The sequence below is a fragment of the Entelurus aequoreus genome, linkage group LG10, assembly GCF_033978785.1.
Source record: "Entelurus aequoreus isolate RoL-2023_Sb linkage group LG10, RoL_Eaeq_v1.1, whole genome shotgun sequence".
Lineage (NCBI taxonomy): Eukaryota > Metazoa > Chordata > Actinopteri > Syngnathiformes > Syngnathidae > Entelurus > Entelurus aequoreus.
The window spans coordinates 56,427,190-56,446,990 of NC_084740.1; the positions used below are offsets into that span (position 1 = coordinate 56,427,190).

Consider the following 19,801-nt stretch of genomic DNA (forward strand, 5'->3'; position numbering starts at 1 on the left):
CTGCAGTACCAGCAGTCACAAGAATGATCACTAGCGCCCTCTACCACCAGGAGGCGGAAGTCATTTAATGACTCATATTTGACCTGGCGGAAGTGCCAAGCATGCGCTAATTATTTTGCGAAACGAGTTTGACCCGGCTGTAATTCGAGGCAGGCGAATACTATATTCCCGGCGGCAATTCAAGGAAATACGGTATCTAAATATTGTATAAGAAATAACTATATACAACAAAACATTAACAACATGCTGTGTCACATGCACATTTTTTTAAAGTACCTTTGTGACATGAAAAAAACATGTAAAAAAAAACAAAACGTGGTGTTTACTTTTTGATATCAAAATAAAACTCAAAGCAGTTTGGTTAATGAAGATGAAGTCTAATAAACAAGCTTTGTTCTTCTCCAACAACCATGTACTTCAGTCCAACAGTTTGGCCAACAAAAATAACCAGGAGTGACACCTCTCGCATCGAATACACAATCTTCACAGCCTGAGTTCAGTTCGATGAGATGACAAAACATTTAAGCCAGTATTGATGTTATTTGAAAACTAATAAATAAAGGACGAAACAGTAAACAAAGTAAAGACTTTGTAAACAAGTTGTGACAACGTTCACGACATCACCTGCTGCATGTTTCCTCACATCATTAACTCTCAGTCACAGCAGCTGATGGACGTTTCATTGAGAAAATAAAAGAAACATCAAATAGTTTTCTGTATAATTTTAGTGTGGGGACAATATTGTCCACACCTGTCTCCATCTAAAAACAGCAGTGCTCTTAAACACACGACGGGACGCGAGGGGAAATTATGTTAAACCAAGCGCTTGGCTCTGTTTACTCCAAGGGGAAATCTCTGGAGCAAAGTCCGGGTAGTATGTCCGCCATGATTTTCAAGCCAAACGACACTAGTGCGCATGCGCTTGACTTCGTTTCCATGAAGTAAGCAGTGTTGCCTAAAATGCATTCATAAATAACGTTTTTTCGGTAATGAAAAATTTAGACGGTATTACTAACCGTCGGGAATTCTATCGAGGTGTATCATTATACCGTTTATTGTTACATCCCTAAGCAGTACACAACTTGCTCCCAAGAAAATTAAGTGACCCACACTGGTAATCCCTCATAAGCAGATATCCAACTCTGCATACATCATAGATGGAGGGCAAAGCCTAAGGATTCTCTAGCACCATTTTAATAATCTGCAGGGTTATAAATAAATACACAACACACAACTACAGACAACATCTGGACGTCTGCGGGGTTTTCCCCTACCAGGGTGGACCGGTGCATCCAAACTGTTTAATAATGTCATTTGTACCTTTACCTTTCTCGTGGTTAAAACTGCCCCAGCAATGAGAAAAAAGGCTAAAAAAAAAAAGATATACATTGTGAACAACTGCAGGTCAAACTATTAGTTTTTGTGACGTCAGCATTGCAGCATGTTTGTGCCGTCTGGTTATGCAAACGACTCAAATGGTGTGTCCAAATGTGACAGCCATCCCTGCTTGTCAAAGAAGCGTGATGGTTAGTCTGCACACCATCTTCTCACACCATCTCCTCACAAACAATCATGGTGTTTACAAGCTTGCCGACACATGAGCAGGTCTTACATGAAAAATAGAACTCCACTTCCAATTTTCCACAAACTTTTGTGCCATAGCCACGGAAGAAACGAGTCAATTAGAGAGTGGATCTAGGATTAATGTTTTTATACAACAATAAAATATTACCTATAAACACAAACATATCTTTATTTCAATAATAATATTGAGTTTTCTCACAAGTTGCACAGCTGCCGTTAGGTCCTTCTTCTCCAGGTCACACACTAGCTGAGTGCCTCTGCTGGTAGGTCCTGCATTATGTGCATTATTATGTGCATTATTATGTGCCCATAAATAATAATTAGTGCCATCGAATGATTACTTTCTTAATCAAATTAATCATACTATTAAAGTTGAATTAATCAAGATGAATCACAGGTTATTACTTGCATGCATAATTTTATTTATCATATATATACACTACCAGTTCAAAAGTTTGGGGTCACCCAAACTATTTTGTGGAATAGCCTTCATTTCTAAGAACAAGAATAGACTGTCGAGTTTCAGATGAAAGTTCTCTTTTTCTGGCCATTTGGAGCATTTAATTGACCCCACAAATGTGATGCTCCAGAAACTCAATCTGCTCAAAGGAAGGTCAGTTTTGTAGCTTCTGTAACGAGCTAAACTGTTTTCAGATGTGTGAACATGATTGCACAAGGGTTTTCTAATCATCAATTAGCCTTCTGAGCCAATGAGCAAACACATTGTACCATTAGAACACTGGAGTGATAGTTGCTGGAAATGGGCCTCTATACACCTATGTAGATATTGCACCAAAAACCAGACATTTGCAGCTAGAATAGTCATTTACCACATTAGCAATGTATAGAGTGTATTTCTTTAAAGTTAAGACTAGTTTAAAGTTATCTTCATTGAAAAGTACAGTGCTTTTCCTTCAAAAATAAGGACATTTCAATGTGACCCCAAACTTTTGAACGGTAGTATGTATGTATATATATATATATATATATATATATATATATATATATATATATATATATATATATATATATATATATATATATATATATACATACATATATATATATATATATATATATATATATATATACATATACATATATATACATATATATATATATATATATATATATATACATATACATATATATATATATATATATATATATATATATATATATATATATATATATATATATATTTTTTTTTTTTTTTTCTTTATTTTTTTTTCTTTATTTTTTTTTTCTTTATTTATTTATTTAAAAAAAAAAATTTTTTTTTGTCCTGTCCAGCCACTGTTGTACATATTTACTTTACGGAAGAGAAGTGTGGGATACTTCTCTTGTTGTCTTATTTGTATTTGACTTAATTAAATATATTTAGTTAATGTTTGGTGCAGCCGGTGTTATGATCCGCTGCCCGGATCATAGTTTGTTTACGTTGTTTAGTCACTTGTGTTTTCGGCACCTCTTGAGTTTGTTTGTTTCAGTTGCCGTGACGGCAGATTACAGTCACCTGCCTCTGGTTAGTGTTCGGGATGCGCACCTGTTGCCCGGGCACTAATCAGAGGGCTATTTAGTTTACGCGCTGGCCTCACTCGGCCTGGTGATGTTGTTCGCTCCCATGCAACAAGTTACGCTCTTGGTTACGCTCATAGTCTGCATTTTGATACTAGCATCTTTTGGCTACCCTTTTGTTTTCCGTGCCGTGGGCACCGCGCAGCACATTTTGTTCTGCAACTAGAATAAATCATTTATTCTCACCCGCAAGCCGCTTCCTGACATCCCTCTGCATCTTGAAAAGACGACCTCCGGCATCCCAATGCCTCGCCGGCGTAACAGCCGGACCAGGATTGTTTTCAATATTGTTTTTAACCTGTCAGCTTTAAAGGCCTACTGAAATGATTTTTTTTAATTTAAACGGGAATAGCAGATCCATTCTATGTGTCATACTTGATCATTTCGCGATATTGCCATATTTTTGCTGAAAGGATTTAGTATAGAACAACGACGATAAAGTTTGCAACTTTTGCTCGCTGATAAAAAAAAAGCCTTGCCTGTACCGGAAGTAGCGTGACGTCACAGGAGCTAGTATTCCTCACAATTCCCCATTGTTTACAATGGAGCGAGAGAGATTCGGACCGAGAAAGTGATGATTACCCCATTAATTTGAGCGAGGATGAAAGATTCGTAGATGAGGAACGTTACAGTGAAGGACTTGAGAGGCAGTGATGGACGTATCTTTTTTCGCTCTGACCGTAACTTAGGTACAAGCTGGCTCATTGGATTCCACACTCTCCTTTTTTTTAATTGTGGATCACGGATTTGTATTTTAAACCAACTTAGGTACAAGCTGGCTCATTGGATTCCACACTCTCCTTTTTTTATTGTGGATCACAGATTTGTATTTTAAACCACCTCGGATACTATATTCTCTTGAAAATGAGAGTCGAGAATGCGAAGTGGACATTCAGTGCCTTTTATCTCCACGACAATACATCGGCGAAATGCTTTAGCTACGAGCTAACGTGATAGCATCGTGCTTTAACTGCATATAGAAACAAAAAAATAAACCCCTGACTGGAAGGATAGATAGAAAATCAACAATACTATTAAACCGTGGACATGTAAATACACGGTTAATGCTTTCCAGGCTGGCGAAGGTTAACAATGCTGTGCTAACGACGCCATTGAAGCTAACTTAGCAACTTAGCAACGGGACCTCACAGAGCTACGCTAAAAACATTAGCTCTCCACCTACGCCAGCCAGCCCTCATCAACACCCGTGCTCACCTGCGTTCCAGCGATCGGCAGAAGGACGAAGGACTTCACCCGATGCGTTTGGCGGCCCGGAGACGTAGGAAGTCAAGGTGAGGTCGGCGGCTAGCGCGGCTAGCGCTCCAACAAAGTCCTCCTGGTTGTGTTGCTGTAGTCCGCTGCTAATACACCGATCCCACCTACAACTGTCTTCTTTGCAGCCTTCATTGTTCATTAAACAAATTGCAAAAGATGTCCAGAATACTGTGGAATTATGAAATTAAAACAGAGCTTTTTGTATAGGATTCTACGGGTACCATAACTTCCGTTACTCTGACTTCGTCACGCGCATACGTCATCATACCGCGACGTTTCAGCCGGATATTTCCCGGGAAGTTTTAAATGTCACTTTATAAGTTAACCCGGCCGTATTGGCATGTGTTGCAATGTTAAGATTTCATCATTGATATATAAACGATCAGACTGCATGGTCGGTAGTAGTGGCTTTCAGTAGGCCTTTAAAGCATCTGTACTAAAAACTAAATAGACTTTAGTTCATTTTTTTTATAACCATAAAAAAAATAAAGCAAATTGAATAAGATGGACATAGAAAATTATTTTAAATGTTTACTAAAAGTAAAACAAAACTAGTTTGAGTCCTGAGTGTTTGTGCAGTGATACGAGACCCAGAATAAACAAATCTCCCTGTCGGAGACGATGGGATTACTCCAAGTCACCGCTAACATTTCTTTTGCTGCCCTTTAGCTGCACAAGTTTGGTCATTTTGTTTTCTTCTGCGGTTTAAACTGTAAATGTGTGTGTTTGATGGAGTAAATATGCTAGCAGCGAATCACCGTAATCAACCTGATAATTATCACAGCCACGTGGTAAATATGGTTTCCCCTTTCCCTTGTACGCAAATCTTTCATAAAGTCAATCAATTTGACATGTGATGAGTTTTCCCATTTCAACATTTTAACAGCCTCCCAATTAGCGGCCCTTGTGTTGCTTTCACACCGTGTTTGTCAAGAGAAGGAAGCGTGACATTGCGTATTTCCCAGCAGTCCTGAATGCAGCATAAACACTTACTTACTGCATCCAGGATAAGGAGAGAGATTGTGTGTGTGTGTGTGTGTATGTGTGTGTGTGTGTGTGTGTGGTGGAAAATGTAAGCGTGATGAGTAAAGCACCTCATTAGTGAGGACCCTTCATGCCAATCAGCAAGGAGACTAGACTGGACTGGACTAGACTAGACTGGACTAGACGGCCCCCCACTGATGTACTTGAAACCTCTCATGTTTCCATTTGGTGTGGAAGGTGAAGCACAATATTGGATTGTGTCATCAGACTGACTGTCACTCAAAGCAAACACTATTGGATTGTGTCATCAGACTGACTGTCACTCAAAGCAAACACTATTTGATTGTGTCATCAGACTGACTGTCACTCAAACAAACAATATTGGATTGTGTCATCAGACTGACTGTCACTCAAAGCAAACACGCTGTTGAAAGCATTAAAACTTGTAATTGTTTCATTTCTATTTTGTCAGTATTTTCTCAAAAACAGCAGAACAGTCGCGTTAAAAAAGGTGATATTGGCCGCGCGTTTTTGCAGTCGGTCCTCAAAAACAGCAGTACATTCCTGTCAAATACAGGATCTTTGACTAGCCGCGTTTTTGCGGTCCGTCCTCAAACACAGTAAAAAAAAAACTGTCAAATAGAGGATCTTTGACCAGCGTTTTTGCAGCACATCCTCAAAAACGGCAGTGCAATCCTGTCAAATAGGTTCGTTGACGAGCTTTGTTTTTGCTGTCTGTCTTCAAAAACAGCAGACCATTCCTTTCAAATAGAAGATCTTTGACTGGTGGTTTTACAGTCTGTTCTAAAAAAACAACAACAACAAAAACAGACCAATTGAGTAAAAAAAAAAAGGATCTTTGACCAGCGTTTTGCAGTCTGTCCTCAAAATCATCAAAACAATCCTCTCACACAGACGATCTTCAACTAACATAATCCTCTCACACAAAGGATCTTTGACTAGTGTTATGCAGTCGGTCTTCAAAAATAGCAGAACAATCCTGTCAAAAAGAGGATCTTTGACTAGCGGTTTTGCAGAGTGTCCTCAAAAACAGCAGAACAATCCTCTTACACAGAGGTTCTTCAACTAACGTAATCCTCTCACACAAAGGATCTTTGTGTGAGAGGATTATGCATAACAATAACTATTGTTATTGTTATGCAGTCGGTCTTCAAAATCAATCCTGTCAAAAAGAGGATCTTTGACTAGCGTTTTTGCAGTCTTTCCTCAAAAACAGCAGTACATTCCTGTCAAATAGAGGATCTTTGACCAACATCTTTGAAGTCCATCCTCAAAAACAGCAGTACAATCCTGTCAAATAGGTTCTTTGTCCAGCTTTGTTTTTGCAGTCTGTCCTCAAAAACAGCAGACCATTCCTTTCAAATAGAAGATCTTTGACTAGCGTTTTTGCAGTCTGTCCTCAAAAACATCAAAACAATCCTCTCACACAGAGGAACTTTGACTAGTGTTATGCAGTCGGCCCTCAAAAACAGCAGTACATTCCTGTCAAATACAGGATCTTTGACTAGCCGCGTTTTTGCGGTCCGTCCTCAAACACAGTAAAAAAAACAACTGTCAAATAGAGCATCTTTGACCAGCGTTTTTGCAGCCCATCCTCAAAAACGGCAGTGCAATCCTGTCAAATAGGTTCTTTGACAAGCTTTGTTTTTGCTGTCTGTCTTCAAAAACAGCAGACCATTCATTTCAAATAGAAGATCTTTGACTGGTGGTTTTACAGTCTCTTCTAAAAAAACAACAACAAAAACAGACCAATTGAGTCAAAAAGAGGATCTTTGACCAGCGTTTCTGCAGTGTGTCCTCAAAAACATCAAAACAATCCTCTCACACAGACGATCTTCAACTAACATAATCCTCTCACACAAAGGATCTTTGACTAGTGTTATGCAGTCGGTCTTCAAAAATAGCAGAACAATCCTGTCAAAAAGAGGATCTTTGACTAGCATTTTTGCAGAGTGTCCTCAAAAACAGCAGAACAATCCTCTTACACAGAGGTTCTTCAACTAACGTAATCCTCTCACACAAAGGATTTTTGTGTGAGAGGATTATGCATAACAATAACTAGTGTTATTGTTATGCAGTCGGTCTTCAAAAACAATCCTGTCAAAAAGAGGATCTTTGACTAGCGTTTTTGCAGTATGTCCTCAAAAACAGCAGTACATTCCTGTCAAATAGAGGATCTTTGACCAGCATCTTTGAAGTCCATCCTCAAAAACAGCAGTACATTCCTGTCAAATAGAGGATCTTTGACCAGCATCTTTGAAGTCCATCCTCAAAAACAGCAGTACAATCCTGTCAAATAGGTTCTTTGACCAGCTTTGTTTTTGCAGTCTGTCCTCAAAAACAGCAGACCATTCCTTTCAAATAGAAGATCTTTGACTAGCGTTTTTGCAGTCTGTCCTCAAAAACATCAAAACAATCCTCTCACACAGAGGATCTTTAACGAACGTTAATCCTCTCACACAGAGGATCTTTGACTAGTGTTATGCAGTCGGCCCTCAAAGACAGCAGAACAATCCTGTCAAAAAGAGGATCTTTGACTACTGTTTTTGCAGTCTGTCCTCAAAAACAGCAGAACAATCCTTTCAAATAGAAGATCTTTGACTAGCGGTTTGCAGTCTGTCCTCAAAAACATCAAAACAATCCTCTCACACAGAGGATCTTTAACTAACGTTAATCCTCTCACACAGAGGAACTTTGACTAGTGTTATTGCAGTCTGTCCTCAAAAACAGCAGAACAATCCTTTCAAATAGAAGATCTTTGACTAGCGGTTTGCAGTCTGTCCTCAAAAACATCAAAACAATCCTCTCACACAGAGGATATTTAACTAACGTTAATCCTCTCACACAGAGGATCTTTGACTAGTGTTATTGCAGTCTGTCCTCAAAAACAGCAGAACAATCCTTTCAAATAGAAGATCTTTGACTAGCGGTTTGCAGTCTGTCCTCAAAAACATCAAAACAATCCTCTCACACAGAGGATATTTAACTAACGTTAATCCTCTCACACAGAGGATCTTTGACTAGTGTTATTGCAGTCTGTCCTCAAAAACAGCAGAACAATCCTTTCAAATAGAAGATCTTTGACTAGCGGTTTGCAGTCTGTCCTCAAAAACATCAAAACAATCCTCTCACACAGAGGATATTTAACTAACGTTAATCCTCTCACACAGAGGAACTTTGACTAGTGTTATGCAGTTGGCCTTCAAAAAACAGCAGAACAATCCTGTCAAAAAGAGGATCTTTGACTCATGTTTTTGGAGTCTCAAAGTCAGCAGAAAACATCCTGTCAAATAGAGGATCTTTGACTCAAAAGATCCTCCATATTAAGAATGTTCTGCTGTTTTTGAGAGAAAAATAACAATATTCAATGATGCTCTATACGACAGGAATGCTCTGCTGTTTTTAAGGACCTACTGTCAAAGATCCCCTTTATGAAAGAGCGCTATGCAGTTTTTGAGCACCTTGGGCAAAAATGCTTGCCCAAAGACCACTTTCTTACCCGAGTGCTCTGCTATTTTTAAAGGACCTTCACCACTCCAAAGACCCTCTATATGAAAATGAATGTTCTGCTGTTTTTGAGAACTGAATTCAGAGATGTTTTTGTTTATATGAAAGAAAGGCTGTTATATTTTGAAGGACAAACTAGGAACACTTTAGATCTTCTGTAGGACAGGAGCGCTCTGCTGTTTTTGAGGACTTGTTACAAAAAAAACACCAGTCAAAGATCTTCTATATGTGATCATGTTCTAACTGTACTTGTGGGCTGTCAGACTTAAATAATAAAAGTGTATGAATCCATGAGTAAATAAATACGAACTGTCTGTAACTCATTTGCTGCGCTGGTCTTGTAACTCAACAGGAGTGGAAGAAGTGGACTTTTCTCCATGGCAGCTCAGGTTGAAGCAACAAAAGTGTACAAACCCCGTTTCCATATGAGTTGGGAAATTGTGTTAGATGTAAATATAAACAGAATACAATGATTTGATATTCAAACTCATAAACTTTTCTTTTTTTTTGCAAATAATCATTAACTTAGAATTTCATGGCTGCAACACGTGCCAAAGTAGTTGGGAAAGGGCATGTTCACCACTGTGTTACATGGCCTTTCCTTTTAACAACACTCAGTAAAGGTTTGGGAACTGAGGAGACACATTTTTGAAGCTTCTCAGGTGGAATTCTTTCCCATTCTTGCTTGATGTACAGCTTAAGTTGTTCAACAGTCCGGGGGTCTCCCTTGTGCTATTTTAGGCTTCATAATGCGCCACACATTTTCAATGGGGGACAGGTCTGGACTACAAGCAGGCCAGTCTAGTACCCGCACTGTTTTACTATGAAGCCACGTTGATGTAACACGTGGCTTGGCATTGTCTTGCTGAAATAAGCAGGGGCGTCCATGGCAACGTTGCTTGGATGGCAACATATGTTGCTCCAAAAGCTGTATGTACCTTTCAGCATTAATGGTGCCTTCACAGATGTGTAAGTTACGCATGTCTTGGCCACTAATACACCCCCATACCATCACACATGCTGCCTTTTACACTTTGCGCCTAGAACAATCCGGATGGTTCTTTTCCTCTTTGGTCCGGAGGACACGACGTCCACAGTTTCCAAAAACAATTTGAAATGTGGACTCGTCAGACCACAGAACACTTTTCCACTTTGTATCAGTCCATCTTAGATGAGCTCAGGCCCAGCGAAGCCAACGGCGTTTCTGGGTGTTGTTGATAAACGGTTTTCGCCTTGCATAGGAGAGTTTTAACTTGCACTTACAGATGTAGCGACCAACTGTAGTTACTGACAGTGGGTTTCTGAAGTGTTTCTGAGCCGATGTGGTGATATCCTTTACACACTGATGTGGCTTGTTGATGCAGTACAGCCTGAGGGATGGAAGGTCACAGGCTTAGCTGCTTACGTGCAGTGATTTCTCCAGATTCTCTGAACCCTTTGATGATATTACGGAGCGTAGATGGTGAAATCCCTAAATTCCTCGCAATAGCTGCTTGAGAAAGGTTTTTCTTAAACTGTTCAACAATTTGCTCAGGCATTTGTTGACAAAGTGGTGACCCTCGCCTAGGATGATACTCGAAACCGGTTTTCCCGGTTGTTCGATAAGAAAAGAACCGAGTCCTCGGACTCGAATCCCTTTTTGAGAACCGGTACCCGTTATCGAGACCACTATAGTAAAGAAAATAGTTGGTTCTTTATTCGAATCCCTCGGAACAAATCCCGTCCCGACCAGAAATGCTCCGCGTGATATCACAAGAAATGGCGTCACATAGCTCAGTCATTAGGCGCAGATAGCGAAAGCAGGAAAACAATGGACGGGAAAAAGCGCTCAAAGGTGTAATAAAGTTCAAAACAAAAGCTATAATCCAATGAATAACTTTACTGAGAGATTTGAGCAGGGTACAAACTCATGAACACTTTTACGACCAACCGGAAACATAGCAACCAGGCTAGCAACGCACCTCCTTTACGGCAGCTGTAGCAACGTTCTTAAAGCAACCGCAGCACATACAACATATATACAACATATATCTCCCTTTTTTAACTTTTGTTTTTCTTTCCTTGTAAACAAAACAAAATCACACTGTATATGTGTTGTCTGTCTAATTATAAATAATGCAGACGAGGCGTGTTGGCTGAGTTCTTGACGTTTACTTTCACGGGTGGCGACATGCAACACTTTTCGGGGCTACCGCGCATGCTCGTCACTCCCGTTGCATGCTGGGTAGTGTAGTTGTTATATTCCCTAGCTCATCACATCTTCCCCCCTATAAAGAAATAATGTTAACTCAATAAAGTGTATTTCTTTTTTTAGCTTTAACTTTTCATTTTTTAGCATTGTAACCACATTTGCAAACAACTTTTCTCTTCATAGAATTTCCTTTCAATAAAGAAATAAAGTGCAAAAATGTCAAGCATCATAACAAACTGTTATGTCAAATAGCAGCAGAATTGCACTTTTTGGAAAGCTGTATTATTTCCAGTTTTGTGCCCAAGGGACTGATTTTATTTAACACTATATTATTATTTATACACCTATAGTGATCACAGAGACAGCTTGTTTTTGTGTTACTGTATATATTTGTTTTTATGAAAAATCCCACTTAATATACTTTGGGTAACAACAGTCAATATTTATTTATTTTATTACATTTTTTTAGGGGGGTAAACCAAATATTGTGTGTTTTTTTCCATATACAACAACCTATCTGGACTCGATAAGACAATCGATAAGGAATCGGTTCGATAAGAGGATTCGATAATAGACTCGAACTCGATAATTTCTTATCAAACATCATCCCTACCCTCGCCCCATCCTTGTTTGGGAATGACTGAGCATTTCATGGAATCTACTTTTATACCCAATCATGGCACCCACCTGTTCCCAATTAGCCTGTTCACCTGTGGGATGTTCCAAATAAGTGTTTGATGAGCATTCCTCAACTTTATCAGTATTTATTGCCACCTTTCCCAACTTCTTTGGCACGTGTTGCTGCCATCAAATTATAAAGTTAATGATTATTTGCAAAAAAAAAAAAATGTTTATGAGTTTGAACATCAAATATGTTGTCTTTGTAGCATATTCAACTGAATATGGCTTGAAAAGGATTTGCAAATCATTGTATTCCGTTTATATTTACATCTAACACAATTTCCCAACTCATATGGAAACGGGGTTTGTAGTTTTCTCCATGGCATTTGAGGTTAAAGCAGCAAAGCCAGCCGGCCAATTCCCGGCCCAGTTCAGCCTGCATGTGGAGCGACAGCAGCGTTAATCCGCCAGCATCCTGTTAAAGCGAGACGCTAACAGACAGGTCAGGATGCTGCGTGCTAACCCAACAATGAGGCATTAGCAGCCACACACACACACAATGAATTCAACAACACAATGACACACAATGACACACAATGACACACAATGACACACACACACACACACACACACACACACACACACACACACACACACACACACACACACACACACACTGCCTCCTTTATGCTACTGGAACTTACTTCAGTTGAACTTCTGCTGGTGTCCTTCATATAGTTACAGTCCAACACTCGGTTCAACGTGGACTTATCAATAAAGATTCCTTCACCGGACCGTTCTTTGGCCACAGAATTGATGACGCAGCTAAAAGTTGCACAACAATTTGGAGTCCTTCATGAAAATATGTTTTGTTTGTCTTGACTTGTCACATATTCGTGAAGGTGAAGCGAGACTCCAGCATCACTGTGTGATGAAATGTGCTGACTCGTCACGGAGTTGACTGACTCGTCACGGAGTTGACTGGCTCGTCACGGAGTTGACTGGCTCGTCACGGAGTTGACTGGCTCGTCACGGAGTTGACTGCCTCGTCACAGAGTTGACTGCCTCGTCACGGAGTTGACTGGCTCGTCACGGAGTTGACTGGCTCGTCACGGAGTTGACTGGCTCGTCACGTAGTTGACTGCCTCGTCACGGAGTTGACTGCCTCGTCACGGAGTTGACTGGCTCGTCACGGAGTTGACTGGCTCGTCACGGAGTTGACTGGCTCGTCACGGAGTTGACTGGCTCGTCACGGAGTTGACTGCCTCGTCACGGAGTTGACTGGCTCGTCACGGAGTTGACTGGCTCGTCACGGAGTTGACTGCCTCGTCACGGAGTTGACTGGCTCGTCACGGAGTTGACTGGCTCGTCACGGAGTTGACTGGCTCGTCACGGAGTTGACTGGCTCGTCACAGAGTTGACGGACTCGTCACGGAGTTGACGGACTCGTCACGGAGTTGACGGACTCGTCACGGAGTTGACTGGCTCGTCACGGAGTTGACTGGCTCGTCACGGAGTTGACTGGCTCGTCACGGAGTTGACTGGCTCGTCACGGAGTTGACTGGCTCGTCACGGAGTTGACGGACTCGTCACGGAGTTGACGGACTCGTCACGGAGTTGACGGACTCGTCACGGAGTTGACGGACTCGTCACGGAGTTGACGGACTCGTCACGGAGTTGACGGACTCGTTACGGAGTTGACGGACTCGTCATGGAGTTGACTGACTCGTCATGGAGTTGACTGGCTCGTCATGGAGTTGACTGGCTCGTCATGGAGTTGACTGGCTCGTCATGGAGTTGACTGGCTCGTCATGGAGTTGACGGACTCGTCATGGAGTTGACTGACTCGTCATGGAGTTGACTGACTCGTCATGGAGTTGACTGACTCGTCATGGAGTTGACTGACTCGTCATGGAGTTGACTGACTCGTCATGGAGTTGACTGACTCGTCATGGAGTTGACTGGCTTGTCATGGAGTTGACTGACTCGTCATGGAGTTGACTGACTCCCAGTGAAGCGCAGAGTGAAATGTAAGATCCTCACGTATGTCTTCAAAGCGCTCAATGGTCTCGCCCCAGCTTACGTCAAAGATCTCCTGGACCAACCTAGCAGCTCCAGGCTTGGTCGTTGTCTTAGATCTGACAAGCAGATGACCTTGAAGGTCCCAGGGTCAAACCTAGTGACAGTGATGGCACCTGAGCTATGGAATAAGCTCCCTCTGAATGTCAAGTCTGGACTCTTTTAGAGCACAGCTTAAAACTCACCTCCTTACCACAGATGACTTTTGATTGATGTGTTCATTGTGTGTCTTAAATGTTTAGTTTAGATTCCTTTGTGTGTCTCGGTCTCTGTTTCTGTTTTGTTTTGTTTCTCTGCTCGGGCTGATGTAACAGTTGGTTGGGGGGTGCATAATAAATGAAAATAACATAACATAACATCTGGATTGTTTTGTCGTTTTACAGTGATTAGATTAAAACAGTAATAAAACACACACACACATATATATATATATATATATATATATATATATATATATATATATATATATATATATATATATATATATATATATATATATATATATATATATATATATATATATTTCACTGAAGAAGGGTTCAAGGAAAGCGCATAAGAAAGTGGTGAGGTTCGGTACCTCCAACAAGGTTAAGAACCACTGGATTAGATAGATTGATAGTACTTTATTGATTCATTCAGGAGAGTTCCATCAGGATTAACTCAACGTTTTATGCTCGTGTGACGATGAAAAAAAGTAAACAAAAATATTTTTAAAAAACAGCGTGAGCTGTAAAAATCTCCTTAGAATTTTGCTTTCATCATTCAGAGACTTGACTGTCTTTATTGTTTTGATCTAGTTGACTTATTTTTACATTTGCATGACACAGATTATTACAAACCATTAGTTCACAAATAGGAACATATTGATCACAACAAGTAGTCATTTGTTTTGTTGCTTTTATTATTTTTTATAGTTTAGTGTATTAATCATTTTATGTTATTTTTAATTGCTTTCATCACAATTAATTGTTTGTATGTATTGTTTTAACTTTTATTTGATATTACTTCTGCATTGGTTTTTTTGGTATTGTTTTTAGTATACATTTACTCATGGCTTTTATTACAACTCAACTTTTGATGATTTATTGTTTTTTATTATTAAATGTTATTTGTTTTGTGTACTCTATATAAAGGCTGCTGCTAATGATTACCTGTATGTTTGTGATCAAGTAATCTATTGATTATTTCTGACCAATTAATCGAATAATCGGATACATAGCCACAAATCGTATTTTAGGGAAAATTGTTGAAATAAACAACAATTTTTCTGCTTACTATATCAGTTTTTTTCTTTTTTTGTATGCACATCATCAACATTGAAAAAAACAATTCCATTCATTAAGAAAAAAAATTCAAACTAAAAAAAATATTTGCTGTTTTCTGCCTTAAGAATAACGACACCCACGCGCCACCGCTCTCATGTGCGCTCTATTGCAATGGTCATGAAACTATGTTCACATATTTTAACTATGCAGTCCTTATAATATCAATTGTCTTCAGTTACACTCATTAAACGATAAATCAAAGCAACAGAACATAAATTAAAGCTTTTTTCTAATCAAATGAATAGTTTTAAGTTATTAATCGTAGCAGCTAGTCTCAAGCAACATAATTTGGTTCAATACATAATCAATATGTTGCTCTGGAGAGGGAAGACTCTGTTGGAGGTGTTGTCCCCGCGACCCCATAAGCGGTTGAAGATGGATGGATGGACATAATCAATATACATCCATTACTGCACTATGGCAACATATTTTTAACTAATTATTTTCTGTCAAAAAAACTCATAAAACAAGAAAATATTTTTTTTATGAAAACATTTAAAATAATAATAATATATTTATCATTTTTGCTAAATTATTTTATTAGGATCATTCATTTAAAAAAATAATAGCCTTGATTTGAAAAAAGTATTAATATTATTTAAAGTATTCATATTCTTCAAAGGACAACATTAGATTAGGTTGAAATGAAAATAAAAACTCATGATTTAAAGCATTTGCCTAATTCTTTCACAGACATTTAAAATGAATGAATAAATGTATAGAATTTAAAAAAAGGCTTTATATTCCCCCAAAAAGTTGTAGTATTTTTATTAAAAATCTTATTATTTAAACTATGGAATCAATAAAGTACTATCTATTTATATATTTTTTAAAGAAACACAATTAGACTCGGTTTAAATAAATATTCCTTTGAGAAATGAAGGCTGCACAACGTCCATTAGGACAGTGGTCCCCAACCACCGGGCCGCGGCCCGGTACCGTTCCGCGTACCGATTGGTACCGGGCCGCACAAGAAATTTAAAAAAAAAAAAAAAAAAAAAAAAGTTTTTTTTTTTTTTTTTTTATGAAATCAACATAAAAAACACAATATATACATTATATATCAATATAGATCAATACAGTCTGCAGGGATACAGTCCGTAAGCACACATGATTGTATTTATTTATGTAAAAAAATAATAATAATAATAATTTTTTTTTTTTTTTTTTTTTAAATCCCCCCCCACCGGTCCGTGGGACAAATTTTCAAGCGTTGACTGCTCCGCAGCTACAAAAAGGTTGGGGACCACTGCATTAGGATATCCCTCAACAAGTTGCTATGTTAGATGCCTTAAACTCCATTAACATTCTGTCTCCAGCATCTTCACACCAATTAAGGAAGGTGACATTTATTAAAAATGCCTTATGTAAGCAAGTGTGCTTTAAGTGCAGGTCAGTGTGCTCCCCTTGTAGGACACACAGTGAGGCCTCCATGTCTTCTTACATGCATGAAGATGCTCGCTTGTGACGACACAGCCAGAAAGAAGTATGGCTGAGCAGACCACACTGACCTGCTTCTGATGGACTGTCTTTAAGCACGCACACACACACACACACTTCTGGAAGCTACCTAAGACTGGAGGGAACATCACTAGAGAGGGGCTGCAGGTTTAATAAGAGCCAACACAAGATAACATTGCTGACTTTTGATTGGTAATACTTAAAAAATGTGTTTAATATTGTCAGCTCTTATGCAAAGGGAACCCCTAAACAGTATTCTAACAGTAAAATGAGCACCAAATTTGAGGAAACTCTATTATCTCCCTCTATCCCTCAAATGTTGTAGTTTCAGGTAGGCTTCTCTACATGTCTTAAAATAAAGCTTGGGGCACCGGGTTTTGGGACATTGTAAAAGAAAAAGACGGATATGATTAATCCTCTAAACCTGCACACCCTACGCTCAGCACTTTATCTTTAAAGGCTTCACTACACATCTTGAAATATCATCCGACAGCTTCACGAGTGGCGGCTGTACATTTGAACATTTCCTTCATGCTATTGCAGCATGATGCTGCTGTAAAAATGTAATTGTAGCTAAGTATGGTTTGTGTTAGGTTGTTGTATGTGATATTTGCCATCTGTGACATGACTTCATTAGCATTAAAGCTACAGACACGCAATTTGGGCTTAAAAAAAACAACTTTTAAATTGTCTAAACTCCACACTTCTGTGAGACTTCCTGTGAATGTGTTATTGAGTGAGAAGTACTCACACAAGGAAGTGGTAGAGAAAGCACTTGAGTCCAGCCGGTCTCTCCAGGAAGTTGTAGACGTCCCCCTGCATGCTCGTCTTCACGTACGGCCGCTGGAAATCCTTCTGGTGGTGACGCAGCCAGCTGGAAGGCGGCAGAGGCGGCGGCGCCTGGGCGACGGACGGCTGACCGGGCACAATCTGCAGCGCCGGGTCGTTGGCCGCGGGGACGCCCGGTCCATTATTCCCCGCCGCGGGGTCCGGCTCCATTGGGACGGGAGAATAACGGCCTCCGATGGGAGCGGCGCCGGCCGGAGAAAGGTCAGCGTCCGCCTCCCGGTCCAGGCTGAGGCTGGTGCTGGTGTAGCCGTTGGGGCCGCATGGTGCGAAGGGCCCCGCCAAGCTGCTGCCGTAGTCCCGCTGCAGGTGGCAGGTCATGTGGAAGGACCTCGCTCGTCGCTCCCCCATCAAACTTTCAGCGTCCTCAAGCTGCCGGATGAGAGCAGGTGGAGGTGGTGTTGGGGGGTGGAGGCCTAGAGAGGCATGGCTAGCTTCCTGCTGCGGATGAGCGCTCTCTCTGCAGGACTGCGAGTGCATCCATGCCTGCAGTGAAGGAGGCACATGAGACCTGGAGATAGTGGCACTGGAAGGGGGTCTTGACCTCTTTGGGGCAAGACCCTCTTCATTTTACACTGTAAACCACCACCTACTTTACTCATATTATTAACTCAACTGCAGAGAGTGCCGGGTGACTATTAGGGGTAAGATCTTGATTAGGGTTCCAACGCATGCAAATTGGGTATATGAAGAGTTAGTGGGCAAAAAGAGATCTCTCCTTTGTTTTGTTGTCGTTTTGACTTGTGATGACGCAACTTAACATTAAACACAGCAGACTTGGATCAACTATAAAACAAGAGTTATTAGTTTTTGCAGATAAACTTCATATTTTTCCACTACATACAACCTATGAAACTACTCCGCCCTTTCAAAAGACTTCCAATACAAGTGCAAAAGGTGATATACTTTGTAAAGTGTACCTGCACTTGTCACTTTCAAAAAACAAACACAATTGTGGCTAGTTGAGCAACAATCATGTTCCCATGTTTAGTTTTTACTCATTTTTACTAATTGGTTCTTATCTAGTCTGCACTTTGTCTGTGCTATTATTATTATTATCATTGGCTTGTATCTAGTTTGCACTTTGTCTGTATTATTGCTATTATCATTATTATGGACTCCTCTTTGCCTTATTCTTTTTATTTTCCTATTTTTAATGATGTTAGATCTGTGTTGTTTTTGTTGTTGGGGACAAGTGTTGTAAATTAGCTTTGGCTACAAACACTATGATGCATACATTGGATAACTGTTTCAGATATACAGTATATGTTTCTGTTCCTATTTCAAATAAACCTTCATATATATATATATATATATATATATATACTACCGTTCAAAAGTTTGGGGTCACCCAAACAATTTTGTGGAATAGCCTTCATTTCTAAGAACAAGAATAGACTGTCGAGTTTCAGATGAAAGTTCTCTTTTTCTGGCCATTTTGAGCATTTAATTGACCCCACAAATGTGATGCTCCAGAAACTCAATCTGCTCAAAGGAGGGTCAGTTTTGTAGCTTCTGTAACGAGCTAAAGTGTTTTCAGATGTGTGAACATGATTGCACAAGGGTTTTCTAATCATCAATTAGCCTTCTGAGCCAATGAGCAAACACATTGTACCATTAGAACACTGGAGTGATAGTTGCTGGAAATGGGCCTCTATACACCTATGTAGATATTGCACCAAAAACCAGACATTTGCAGCTAGAATAGTCATTTACCACATTAGCAATGTATAGAGTGTATTTCTTTAAAGTTACGACTAGTTTAAAGTTATCTTCATTGAAAAGTACAGTGCTTTTCCTTCAAAAATAAGGACATTTCAATGTGACCCCAAACTTTTGAACGGTAGTGTATATATATATATATATATATATATATATATATATATATATATATATATATATATATATATATATATATATATATATATATATATATAGTACAGTAATTCAACTGGAAAGTGTTTTTTCTTAGTAGTATAAACGTAAATATATCAAATCTGCTCTTGGAAAAAGTTTGATGAAGTTCACAAAGTGTTTCCAAAAGTTTGTTTCTGACCTTTTATTTCCACACGAAAGACAGAGAGATCAGACATAAAAGAAAGTCACGAGCGAGTTAAACTAACCCCGACAAAATACCGGTGAGCAAACGATGCATTCATGCGCAATATCATTCTCTGTTTAAAGGGGAACCGCACTTTTGGGGGAATTTTGTTTATCGTTCACAATCATTGGATTTTTTTTTACGCATTCTTACTTTTAAATAAACGTAAATAAAAGCCTGCATACAGCGAAGACAATGCAAAGTCCTCTATTCCGCTCATAAAATCCA

General features: G+C 39.5%; 1 protein-coding gene across 5 annotated transcripts in view; it reads right to left on the reverse strand.

Moving 5' to 3' along the window:
• The window catches only part of kcnq1.2 (potassium voltage-gated channel, KQT-like subfamily, member 1.2), a 435,625-nt gene that overhangs the window by 411,345 nt on the left and 4,479 nt on the right, over positions 1-19,801 (reverse strand). For all 5 annotated transcript variants that reach the window (XM_062061243.1, XM_062061246.1, XM_062061245.1 and 2 more), the window contains exon 2: positions 17,378-17,958. In XM_062061243.1, coding sequence (XP_061917227.1) covers positions 17,378-17,952 — 575 coding nt within the window. In that variant the 5' untranslated portion in view covers positions 17,953-17,958. The remainder of the gene's footprint in view (positions 1-17,377; positions 17,959-19,801) is intronic.